The sequence below is a fragment of the Astyanax mexicanus genome, chromosome 22 (assembly GCF_023375975.1).
Source record: "Astyanax mexicanus isolate ESR-SI-001 chromosome 22, AstMex3_surface, whole genome shotgun sequence".
NCBI lineage: Eukaryota > Metazoa > Chordata > Actinopteri > Characiformes > Acestrorhamphidae > Astyanax > Astyanax mexicanus.
The window spans coordinates 1376655-1389267 of NC_064429.1; the positions used below are offsets into that span (position 1 = coordinate 1376655).

General features: G+C 39.9%; 1 protein-coding gene across 5 annotated transcripts in view; it reads right to left on the reverse strand.

The window, feature by feature from the left end:
* The window catches only part of ank1a (ankyrin 1, erythrocytic a), a 145700-nt gene that overhangs the window by 13017 nt on the left and 120070 nt on the right, over positions 1-12613 (reverse strand). For 3 of the 5 annotated variants that reach the window (XM_049470732.1, XM_049470734.1, XM_007236176.4), the window contains 6 exons: positions 12431-12515; positions 11978-12052; positions 11599-11730; positions 9609-9764; positions 2671-3334; positions 1269-1608 (listed from right to left, as the gene is read on the reverse strand). In XM_049470732.1, coding sequence (XP_049326689.1) covers positions 1269-1608; positions 2671-3334; positions 9609-9764; positions 11599-11730; positions 11978-12052; positions 12431-12515 — 1452 coding nt within the window. The remainder of the gene's footprint in view (positions 1-1268; positions 1609-2670; positions 3335-9608; positions 9765-11598; positions 11731-11977; positions 12053-12430; positions 12516-12613) is intronic. The other 2 variants (XM_049470733.1, XM_049470735.1) reach the window with 1 other exon arrangement.

A 12613-nucleotide genomic window follows, 5' to 3' on the forward strand; every position in this document is an offset into this window, starting at 1 on the left:
ACAGGTGCTATATCTGGCACCAGCTGCTACTTATGTCCTTCTTGGGTTGTGTGAATGTGTGTGTGTGTGTGTGTTTGTGAATGTTTGCAGGTACTGATCAGCTACAAACACTGTGTGTGTAATGTGGAGCAGTTTTAGCCTGATATCAGTGAAAGTAAAGGTTTTTGAATGTACCATGGAGGAATTGTTCAACAAAACGATCAGCACTAAACTGAGAGACAGTTGTGGTCTGAAGGTTAGAGAAGCTGCCTTTAATCCCCTAACACAACAGGTCTGAAGTGCCCTTGAGCAAGGCGCCTAAACCCCACTGCTCTCTGAAACTCATCTTAAGATCAATCAACTCAAACACATAAAATATATTATAATACAATTTGTATTTGCTAATTTCCCCCTGGAAGTAGCACTCATGTCTTTGTGTGCTGCATCGCAGGCAAAACCCACTTAAAGAAGCACCTAAAGAAGTGACTAACACTTAGGCTGGGTTTGTGAGTGAGTTCAAATAGCACTTTAGTTACAAAGGTTTTGGGAAACGCAAAGAATTTTGCTTTTGGGAAATTCCTAATGTTAATGAGTGGTTTGTAGTTTTCTTTTAGTAAGAATATAAATATACAGCTTTGGAAAAAGAGACCCCTTGATGAGTTTCTTTGATTTTATCAAATTGAAAACATTTTGAATATAATCAAGAGGAAGATGGATGATCACAAACCATCAAACCAAACTGAACTGCTTGAATTTTGTGCACCAGGAGTAAAGCAGCATAAAGTTATCCAAAATCAGTGTGTAAGACTGGTGGAGGAGAACATGATGCCAAGATGCATGAAAACTGTGTTTTAAACCCAAGGTTATTCCACCAAATATTGATTTCTGAACTCCTAAAACTTTATGAATATGAACTTGTTTTCTTTGCATTATTTGAGGTCTGAAAGTCCTAGATATGTTTGGTTATTTTATACATTTTAATTTTTCTGTAAATAAATGATCTAAATGAGAATATTTTTATTTGGAATTTGGGAGAAATGTTGTCTGTAGTTTATAGAATAAAACAACAATGTTCATTTTACTCAAACATAAACCTATAAATAGCAAAATCAGAGAAACTGATTCAGAAACTGAAGTGGTCTCTTAATTATTTCCAGAGCTGTGTGCAACAAAATATGCATTTGTAAAAATGAAGGCCTGCACCATTATAGCTTATCATCTACACTGGTGCATTATTATTCACACAGTGAATGTGTTTAACCTTTCTTCAATCAATGCCAGGTTCTTACCTGTCCTCTAAGACGCATCTCCTCCCATCCTCGGAGTTCAGGTACTCTATGGGGGAAGCCTAAGCCCTTCTCGAAAGGCTGGGTTCCTCGAAAGTGCCCCCTCAGGATCTCAGAGTGCCCCATATCACGCACCGGCTGGAGCAAGGCTTCCTGGGACAAATGGGATTGACTTGGATCTCCATCCACTGCTGCCCGCACTGATGACATCATGGACTCCATAGCCTGCCTGGGACTGGGGGACTGAGAGCTTCCTACCCAGTTCTGAATGGGATCTTGCACAGAGTGCCATCCTGGACCAGACTGATCCTGAAGGTAGGAGAGGAAAGATCCTCCACTTGACCTAAAAATGGAAATTAATAGAAGAAATAGATAATAGTGAATGTTTGAAATTTAAATGAATAATTTAAGCTTTTCTATTTTTGTAACCTTTGAATAAATAATTGGTAGCATTTTAAGGTGCAGTAAGTAACTATCAATAGGTAAATATAATGTAACAATTAAAAATTACATAGTATATGTACAGCAGCTCTACAATGCAACAGTTATTTAGACTTAAGAAGGCAATTACTGTATGTAATACTTAGGCCCAATATTTTGTTTGACATAATATTTTAATGTACAATACACACACAACACTTAACATTCTGTCATTTCTGTCAAATCAACATTATATAAGGTGTTGCACACTATGTCTGGCCATGCTCTAACACGTGTAGTTGTCCCCAGAACTTATTAATGAACTGTATAATAACTGTATAATAATTTTATACAATAATACATTTTATAGTCCTTAGACCAGCCTACTGTATAAAGTAGAACCTGCAGTTTACTAAAGCAGTTTAGCACTATACTTTCTCTAGCACTTTGTCTTCCTACAAATCCACAAATTGAAATAGTGAAATACATAAAATTGTAAAAAAAATTATAATTATAAATTATAAAAACTTTAATTTACTTTTTTTTTATCAAGTTGACAGAACAAATAAATAAAGATCTGAGTAATGAAACATTTAGGTCAGGGTAGAGTAGGGTACTCTATTGCACAGCATGGTGCTTTCACTCAGTCTATGCCATAGACAATGTGTAGTGCATGTGTGTCTGCATGTGTGACTCAATGCAGATGTATAAACCATCCTTTAGCAGCTTCACAGGTAGTTAGTAAAAAAGTAGTTAGTAGTTAAATTGTACTGCAACATATTTACTTATTACTATGTACTTACTGCATCATAAAAGTGCTAAAAACAATGAAGGATTGTGAGTTTACAGCTAAGATGTAGCCTATTTTCTGGAGAAAATAAAACATATAAAACAACAGAATCCAGCTGTCTACATTTACACGATATTATAGCACAAAATGAACAGAAATTGAAAGGCTCAAAAAGTCATAACCTTGTCAGCTTACCTGTCACCATTGCGATCAGCCACTCGGCTAAGCCCAGGTGACTCACTCATTCGAGCATAAACCCTCTGCTGCCCTGAAATGAGAGACAAGCCTTCCTCTAAGCCTGTGCCATCTCCTCCTCCTCCCAACCCACCATTGGCTCCTCCAGAACCGCTACCGCCTGCGTCAACCGCAGGCCTCTCGGCCTTCTCGTCCGTCTCCAACCCTTGACCTCTGTCCAGCCCATTGATGTTGACCCCTCCGCTCGTACTGGGGGTGGCAGCAGTGCTGTGCTCTGCTGAGTCTGCCCCGATGGACTGGTCCTCCAGGAGCTCAATGGAGCCACTCAACCCCCCCGTGCCCGCCAAACCCCTGGGTGTGCGTCCTCCGCCCGGCGTCACGCACCCCGGCCTCCCCAGGCTTCCGTAGAGCAGGCCCTCAGAGTCGTCCGCGTTGCTGCACTCCAGCGAGGAGTCCTCTACGGCCACCAGCGAGGGGCTGTTGCCCGAGGGCCACACCTGCACCTCGGACATCTCCATGAGCGTGTCCTCCTCCGTAGTGGCGATGGGGGCGCACTCCATGCTCGACACTTCCTGCCAGTAGGGCTCGTGGCCCAGCGGCGAGGGCAGGCTGTACTGCATGGAGGCCGGCGAGAGCAGCTCCTCCTGCACCACCAGCCCATAACCTGGAGCGACACAGAGAGAGGCACACTGACACCACAGGCCCCCCCGCCGCACCCCAACCCCCCACCACCACCCGTTCCATCTCCTCCTTATGGCCCCGGGAGGGATGTGCTCTGGACAGGGAAAGGGAAGGGGTCACAAGGTAGGACGAGGTGAGGACGACCTGGGGTCATGGGAGGGAGGGGAGGGGAGGAGGGGGGAGGAAAGGTTCTTGCAAGCCAGAGCAGCCGCAGCGGTAGTGCAGGCAGCGGGGGCAGTGGCGAATACACAACACGGGGGTCTGTAGAGTACTGGCACTGCGCCGCTGGCTGACCCTTACAGGTAGAAGGACATACTAGCGCCCCACCAGTGTAAAAAAAGAGATATAGCTCTTCTGTTACCAACCAGGAAACAAAGACATCCCTACTGACCTTTCACCTCTCACCACCCACTCACACACGTCTGTGCAAATGCTTTCATGCTTCCATTCTCAGACTCATATCATTTTTTGTTAATATCAGGCTGGAGAGCATGCATGCAGGCAATCATATACTTACACTCAGACCCTCATTTTTCCACTCAGTGCTTTAATACCGGGCACATACAGCACACCTGTTGACCATTACTGTCATCTTTATTCTTTTCTTTTTGCCTGATTTTTCTTTCAGGGAAATTTTGAAAAATGTTGCCAACCGTAAAAATGACTGCAAATAAACGGCAAAATCCTCAGTGTTGTCCATTTTCACTCCTCCCCACCTCCACCAATGAATGGATGAAATAATAACAGAAATCATTCTACAAACTGTAAGATTTAACCCTCTTCTTTTATCATCCAATTAACCAATTTTACCATTTTTATCACTGGGGTCAATTTGACCCAGCATTTAAAACTTTCAGAAAATGATTATAATTTAACATCTGATCAAAGTTTATGCATCAGGTAATTCATGTGTCATTGTTGAACTGTCAGTATTAGTAAGTCTTACATTTCTACAATGGTGTATGATGTTGGGATTGCTCCTAAAGCAGATGGAAGTTTTTTGAAGATTATAAAATTGCATGTCATCACCACAAATGTGTGTATAATAAAAATATATATAAGCATCTGCTATGTTAGCATCCTCGAGACATGGCAAAATCCTCATTTCTGGATTCAAATGAAAGTAAGAGTGACTTCTTGATTATTAAGCACATTAAATACTAAACGACCGCTGAAGCTTTCCTCAGCTCCTGCAGACAAGTGCAGGAGGAGGCGTTTTGTGTATTGTGTGAAACAACACTTCTGCTGATTAAAGCAATGGACCTTTTCGGCTATATCCCTCGACCTGTTTTACAGCCCTGTGATGATAAGGCTTTTCCCTCTACACACCAGAAGGTTTCGTTTACCACATGGCCCTGGAATGTGAGTTCAGTGGAAGGATAGGCTTTTCTTTATGGTTGAATGTCTTGTCACTGTTGCTGTTATTTCACAGTATTGTGTACACTGCAAAACTCTTTGTATCAAAATCATTCTATGACAATCTGGCAGTGATGAAAAAGATTTTTTTACATATTTTACAATTCACAACATGTTTAAATAGTAGATTACTACTAAATTCATAAAAATGTTACATGTCTTTAATACGATTTCAAAGAAATTAGCCAAAACTACTATCAGAAATTTGTAATACATTTTTGGCTAAAACTGATAATTGATAGTAATGAAGGTAAATGTATGGTCAGAAAAAGAACGAATACATTCACATTCTTTCCAGAGCATTTCTGCTTTCCCAATCACTTAGACACACACACACATGTCGCTGCTAAAGTGTTTTCTTTGGTGCAATCATTTTATTTTGGATTTGGTTTGTGCTGCTGTGTATCCACAGTCAGATCATGAGTGTAACACAATATGTCACCAGCTTGGAATACGCTGAGTGTGCAAGGGATATTAGAGACACCAGCTGGTCACAACTCAGCTTCAAAAGATGTGACACCACTGATACCAGCACTGAAGAAAGGGCAAAGGGTGCAGTGTGCTTTTCTGTGTTCCAAAGTGTTCGTGTTGTTTTCTCTAAGCTCAGTGAGCCTCAGTCAGAAAAGTCCTGACAGAAAGTCTGGATCCGATTAGAGCTGCAACCAATGCTTATGTTGGTAGTCGACTAATCTGATGATTATTTTTCCGATTCAATCCCAGCTTCCTGTGAGCATGGCTCCTGTACCAATGCACAGTTCACCTCACCTGCTCAGGTCTGCACACCTGTGAATGTCATCCTTTTGTCAAATCTCTGCATTTATATAACATTAAAAGTTCCCATAGCAAATTAAAATAATTACTGATGAAACTTGAATATATAACTTATGATAGCTTAATCAAATGTATTGGTGTCTACATGTAAATCACTGAGTGATTGTGTGGATACATTGTGTGTTTGTATACATGTATGCAAGGGGTGTAACAAAAAAAGTGATTATTGCTAAAAATACTGTACCTGTATCAGATTTGTTCTGTACATGGGTGTGGCCTAAGCCTGGGGTTTCTATTCATGCAGCATTTCACTTTTCTTGCATGTTTAGAATGTATTATCTGTTGATTCTCAATAGTCTCGATATATTTGGTTACATCTCTGATGAATGCTGTATGTAGGGCCGAGGTGCTATGCTGTCTGGTGGGATGCATGCATACATATATAGAGGAACACACACACACACACACACACATAAAAAACAACAAAATTCATATGTAAATGCACTGAAAAGCATTAAGGAACGAACAACACACTGGCAAAAGGGATTTGACATAAATAACAGAACAGACACTAAAACAAAAACACATCAGCTAATGAATCAGTTGTGAATAAACCTATTAAAGTTCTATTTCAAAGAATAGAAAAACACATGGACATCATGACGACTCTGACTAGCAATGCATCAATCATAGACAAGAGGCAGATATGATGAAAGCAGCTTTAACAACATTCAGTTTAAGGTGATACAAAGACCAAAAAGCTTTAAAGAAATGAACAACACCTTTTTTCACCCGAACAAAGTAACAGGAGCTCTGCTAAGGCTTTTAGTGTTTACTCATACCATGCTGGGCAAGCTCAGCCTCACATGCAAGACATACAGAGTGCAGGATTGCAGATTATTTGAAGGGTATTTTCATGTGAATTTTGTGACCTGCACGCACACAAAGTAGACACAAAGACAAAGTCTTGACTGTGATAGAACACTGTTATAAATGCTTATGTACGGGACTTTACTGTACTGATTTAACTGTTTGCATTCTCTGTCTGGCCCTGGCCTTAGTCCATCTACCACCTACACTATAAGGGTGCCTTTTAAAAATAAAGGTGCTGTAAATGATTATTAGAGCTATATGCCAACCGTTCATGAACCTTTTAAGAGTATACAATAATACTCATAATCACAACGCAATGCTGCCGGGCCTCATAAACTATATGATGTCAACAATTATTAACATGTTTATATTATCTCATGTGGGCTTTAGCTGGGCTTACATGGACTAGACGGGTTCCAGGTAAGTATAGGATCTGAGGGGTTTTATGTGCATGTTTACAGGGACCCCTACTGCCTTCCCAACTTGGCCCTATCATTACAGCTCACCTTAATCTCAAACAATCTGCTCAGTTTGAATAGAAGTGAATAATTGTGACTTGCGGTCTGTTTTAAACAGCTTTCCATCTGAAGAAAGGAAAAGACATATAATAAAACTAGATATGACTGGGCTCCCTCTGTGTTCTTTTATATTATTCAATACGTGTCTGTTAGGACCAAGCAAGATAGGACCCATGTTTAACTCCTCATGGTCCCGTCACTGACCCTAATGGGGCCCCTCAACTGACATTCATTTGGAACCCATGGAACCCATTAGGGGTTCATTTGGAACCCTCATTTAAGAATGTGGCAGAGTGTAGCTAACAAACTGTGCAGTGATAGATGGGCTACAGTCAATCAAACTACAATTAGTGCACCTTCATAGCAGAATATATTTATATATACACACTATGTCTGCATACATTCTTTACATAAGCATTTATTGAGATGCTGGATGCTGTAAATGTGGCATTAGTTCAAAACCCTTCAAGCAAAATGATAAACAAGACCACTGATCATCATTCATGCTCTACTGTCTTCCTCATGCACATTCAGTATAAGTGAAAAGTCACAACAGCAGCAGGCCTCATGTGCATGCATACAGGCATCAGGGTAGAAGGACAGGAGAGATCAGGGGATTGTGAAGGTGGAAGGAGACAGAAGAGAAAGACAGAAGGAAAGAGGAAAGGGAAAAGAGAGACAGAAGGGGAATAGAAGACAAAGACAGAAGGTGACAGGGTGAGTCAGAAACACCTCCCTCCTGCAGGGGGTGCTGAAAACACAGCTAGTGAGGAGGGAATTGATCGTTTATCACAAAAAAGATCAGTCAGAAAGGTGGCGTGTTTTTGTGGGGGGGGAAAGGAAGAGGGTCTAAAGATAAAGAGATGAGGGCCAGAGGTCAACATGATGTCTGTATGAGGTCAAAGGTTGGAGAGGTGTGGAGGAGGAGGAGTAGGAGGAGGAGGAAGAGGCTGGGCTGTAGAAGACATGTTCAGAGAACACAGAGACAGGGGTCAAAGGGAAGAGGGGTGGCACTTCGTCTAGACTGGTAGTAAACATTTAATTGGTGCGTCGTTAAATTGGGAACGGTTCGTCTTCTTAAAGCAACATCTTTTGTTGATTTCTGGTAAACGCAATCAGTTCATAGGTGTAAACTATTGACATATTGATTTTTTTGGTATAATTCTAAACTTGGCTGTTATGTGAAGCGTTCAGCAAAGTTTATCTAGAAATTACAAAGCAGAAACATGATAAAACACTCCTTGAAATGCACTCATCTGACCTCTCTGAGAATGGCCTGGGTGTGGTCTTAATATTATAAAGCGTGACTGAGAACATTTTGTTTATGTTTCAGTGGTGGTGCACACACCGTGAGAGAGAGAAACTTAGCTTTTTACTCTACTCACTGTTATGAAGCACTGCAGTTGAGCAATCAGCTGCTAAACTTAACCATAAAGCAGAAGAGAAGACTGCACGTGAGGCAGCTGCTCTCGCGACTTAAACTTTAACTCTCCAGGTTTAGGTTTAGGTTTAGTTCGGCAGGTTGAGCGTGGGGCCATGTCAGCATACTGATGCGTAATGGGTGTGCTAAAGTAAACCTGACCCACTCTTAGGAATGCCCTTTCTACACTGAGAGGAACGTGATACTCATAAAACATAACAGACTTTTATTAAGTAAAACTTTTATAGTGTAAAACTAAGTACTTGTCAGATGTTATAAGTACGTTTATCTTTGTCTGGGCATTGTGTAAATCTTCCCCTGTTTATAAATGCATCAGGAGGCATTTTAAAGAGAAGGACAATACTGTTTTTGTCAATAATGTCAAATGGTCCCATATTTTCCCAAATACACATATGTAAATCATCACAGACATATTTAGGATCTGAAGTTTGATTCTTCAGTTTTGCACTGGAGCTACGAGTCTAATGTAGTTAACATATAATTAAGGCTTATACTTCAACAGTAAGCATGATGTAAGCAGATATGAGGGGTATAAGCTTCTATTAAGTGACTACATTATTCAACTTTAGATTTCAACACCTTCACTGATGACCTACATCTGCTAAAATCTGCTAATGGGAAAACTGGGTTATTATTAAACTTCAGATTATTTCTGCTGAATAGACACCTCTCTGGCGAGAATGTGTAAATACACAGAGCGTGTGAAAGAGCACTTTTAATGCATATTATTGTAAATAAACTGCTGGTGAAATTCTGTTTTTAGTATATTGTTTTATTCTTTTTTTATGTATATAAAATACTGTAGAAATGTAGAAATCAGTTAGATCCAGCAAACCTTTTAGAATGAATATATTAGACTTTGCTCGCATGATCTTGACAGGAATTTGACACAATTAATTACAACATTTTGTCCCCTCCCCACTCAGGAACACTACTGCTGATCGGGAACACTGCATTAAGGTAAACAAAGGTCATACACTCATACTGACAATGGAAGTTGATCAGCATCCAACTGGTGAGCAGTCTATAGGGATGTCTTTGGTCCTAGTCCTGGCTACAGTAGATGTAATTAACAGTGAAAGTACTCAGCCAGGTTATAAGGCATCAGCAGTTACAACAGAGGGAACACAGCAGCTGTTAGCTAGAGGAGAACAGAAGCCTAGACTTGGGGGAAAGGACTCACAGAGGACAGGGGAACAGGGCATTATGGAGGGACAAGGGACTGAAGAATCTCTCACCATTTGTCATGCCAGGAGACAGGTGGTCTCGCTCATTGTGTCTACGGCTTGAAGTTTCATGGCCTCCTTGCTGACCTGCCTGCTGCCCCTGTCCTTCCAGCATGTTCACAATGTCCATCCTATCAATGCTCTTCAAAGCCATGTACAGGCTTTCCACTGCAGCAGTTAAAAGAGAGTACAGAAACACAGAGAGCACAGACAGAGGGACAGAACAGCAGGACAGACAAGATACAAACAATCAAAATCAAAACAACTGTAACAAAACAGGAAATGAACGATTCTATATTAAACTTTATTAAAGTTTGGTGGAAATAGTGATTAATCAGAATTGTTTACAGCAGTCATTATAGGTACCAGATTGCTCTAACAGCTGCCTCACCAAAATCACACTTATGTTGACCAGAAAAACAGTTTTTTGACATTTGTACATGTCTGGAGATTATCATGCATAATTATGTTGTTGTTTCTGCACTCATTATGCAAATTTTAAGCTCCACCGAGCATATAATAGTATGCTCTGTGGTTAATAGCTGCTCTGTGTTTAATATATATATATATATATATATATATATATACACACACACACACACACAGGTATTTAGTATATTATTATTTAACTTCCAATACTGACAGTATAATATAGGGACAGTAAAGAAGTAATCTCTGTATAGAGTGATCTCTGTAGCTCCAAAGAGTGAGCCCTAGGAACACAGAATAAAGGTAACTTGCTCTTACAGCCTGCAACACTGAAGCCTGACAATCAACACGTATATTATTTTAATGCACGCCCAGGATAGGGTAGCTTTGGGCAACAGACAAGACAAAGATGGTGAGTAAGGTAGAGGCCACACCCAATATGCAAATAAATGGTGCCAGGAGCCTTATGGGAAAGCGGTATGAACCAACACTGTAGAAAGAGCACTGACATGTGTAGTGAGTTGGTTCAAATCACATTTTTTCATTGGCTCAACAAACATCTTTAAGTTTTCAGGTTGAAGTTCTCTGAACTCATGTTATTGAGTGGTTCTGGCCGGTAGGTTCACTCACCTTGGTAATATTAGTTCTCCTGACTAAAACACACAATTACTTTTTAGAGTGTAAGTGTCTTTACAAGTGTCTTTTTAAAAACACCACATCAAATCAAACACGTTTCTTTAAACCTCCTAATGATTATTTAGCAAAGCAACAAACTGTTAAAAACACTATTTTCCAGTTAGGCCAACTAGTCCATTACAAACCATGACACTTGTGGCATCTGTTGTTTTTCTGTTAGTGTTGTACTGCAATTATGGGGCTAAAATAGCTATAGCTATAGTTATATCATAGTACAATATACCACCTAATAACTTTGTGCCTGAATACTCACACACTTGTATAAAAACACTATAAATTGTAATCTCAAATATAAGAAATGAGTAAGTTGCAGTAGCTTCAAAAGCGCTGATACACATTTCAGCTGTTTTTCAGTCTCAGATCAGATTATTAGCAGCTCATATTAACACGTTTGGAGCAAAAGCTTTCAATATCTATTCTACATTATCCCCATATCCCAATAGCCCAAAACCCTGAACTCTAAACATGTCTGAGAGACTGGATAACTGCATGGGGTTAAGAGGATGTGGTATGCCATCTTAACCCTTTAATGTTTTGCTTAAATTTTTTGGTAGAACACATTTTGTGTCACTGTATGTTATTGAAGAAAGTGCTAACAGAGCCTCATTGTACCATCTCTACCAATCAGCAGAGGAGTTTAAACTAAAAAAGTCCAGTAGAGGTATAACATAAGATAGTTTTAATAGGTTTTGATACAGGGTATTTATTAATATTAATGTATATGTGATAACTGTGGTCTTTTAATTAACAAAAACCTGAATTATTATTGGGCCAAAAAAACAATACAAATACAAAAAGAAAAAAAAATCTGTTGTTCTTTTTGTTGGTGAGGATTTGAAAGGGTTAATGTAATTTTTACAGTTGGTGGGGAACTTACTCTTGGCCCTCTTTCCCTCTCGGCTAGCCCACAGGTTGAGCAGCACCGAGCTTTGCTCCAGGAGTGAATTGGGATTTTCCACGCGAATCTTGTTAATGTCATCCACACTGAACTGAAGTTCTCGAGCTAGCTCTGTGTAGGGATTGGAGACAACACTGTATGAAACCTTTACTTTCACACTCATATTATGATCCTCTTCATATAATTATTTATATGTATTAACAGGTACATTTCTTCTATATATGCGTACGTATGTTCTAAAACGAAAAATGAAAAGAAATGTTTTAGTCAAAATGATTTTTATCTACCTCTTTGTCTTAACAAGACATACCTGGATAAACATTAATGCAAACAGACTCACACACACTTCTTCACTCACCTGCCCAGCTCAGTCCCAGCTGTTCAGCTATTAAAGCCATCTTTAACTCTGTCCGCTCCATGGCGCTCATTGTTGCTGTGAAATTTAAACCATCCTTGTCTCAGTCTTTTCAAACTTTCCGATGATAAACTCAAATTCATTTCTTAAAGCTCAATCAATTAACGGCAATATTATATAGGAATGGACATAAAGCATTTAACCAATGAGTTACCAGGTACTCCGACATCGCTAGCTCACTTAATTAGTGCTAACAAGTTAAACAGCAACCCTGCAGTGTCACAGTCTTTAAACCTTGCTGTTACACAGTTCAGCTTCTATGATGATGTTGTAGTCCATAAATCATGAAATGAAGTTTATAGGATTTACAGAAAGTGTGCAATATTTCTTTAAACTGAATTGGACACACTGTAGATGTAAGCTTTGTATCAGAGGTATATGTAGGATGGCTCTTACCCATGCTTGGTTCATTGAGAGCACTGTATCTCTCTCTTAGGGCCAAAGGGGTCAGTGTCCTCCTTCTGTCTTCACCCCCTACGATCTGATATAGGATGTGAAGAACGATGTTTATAGCAAGTATTCAAGCAAGTGCACGTCCTGTATCTTATAGCTGATAGGGTGATGAAAGTGTACAGAACT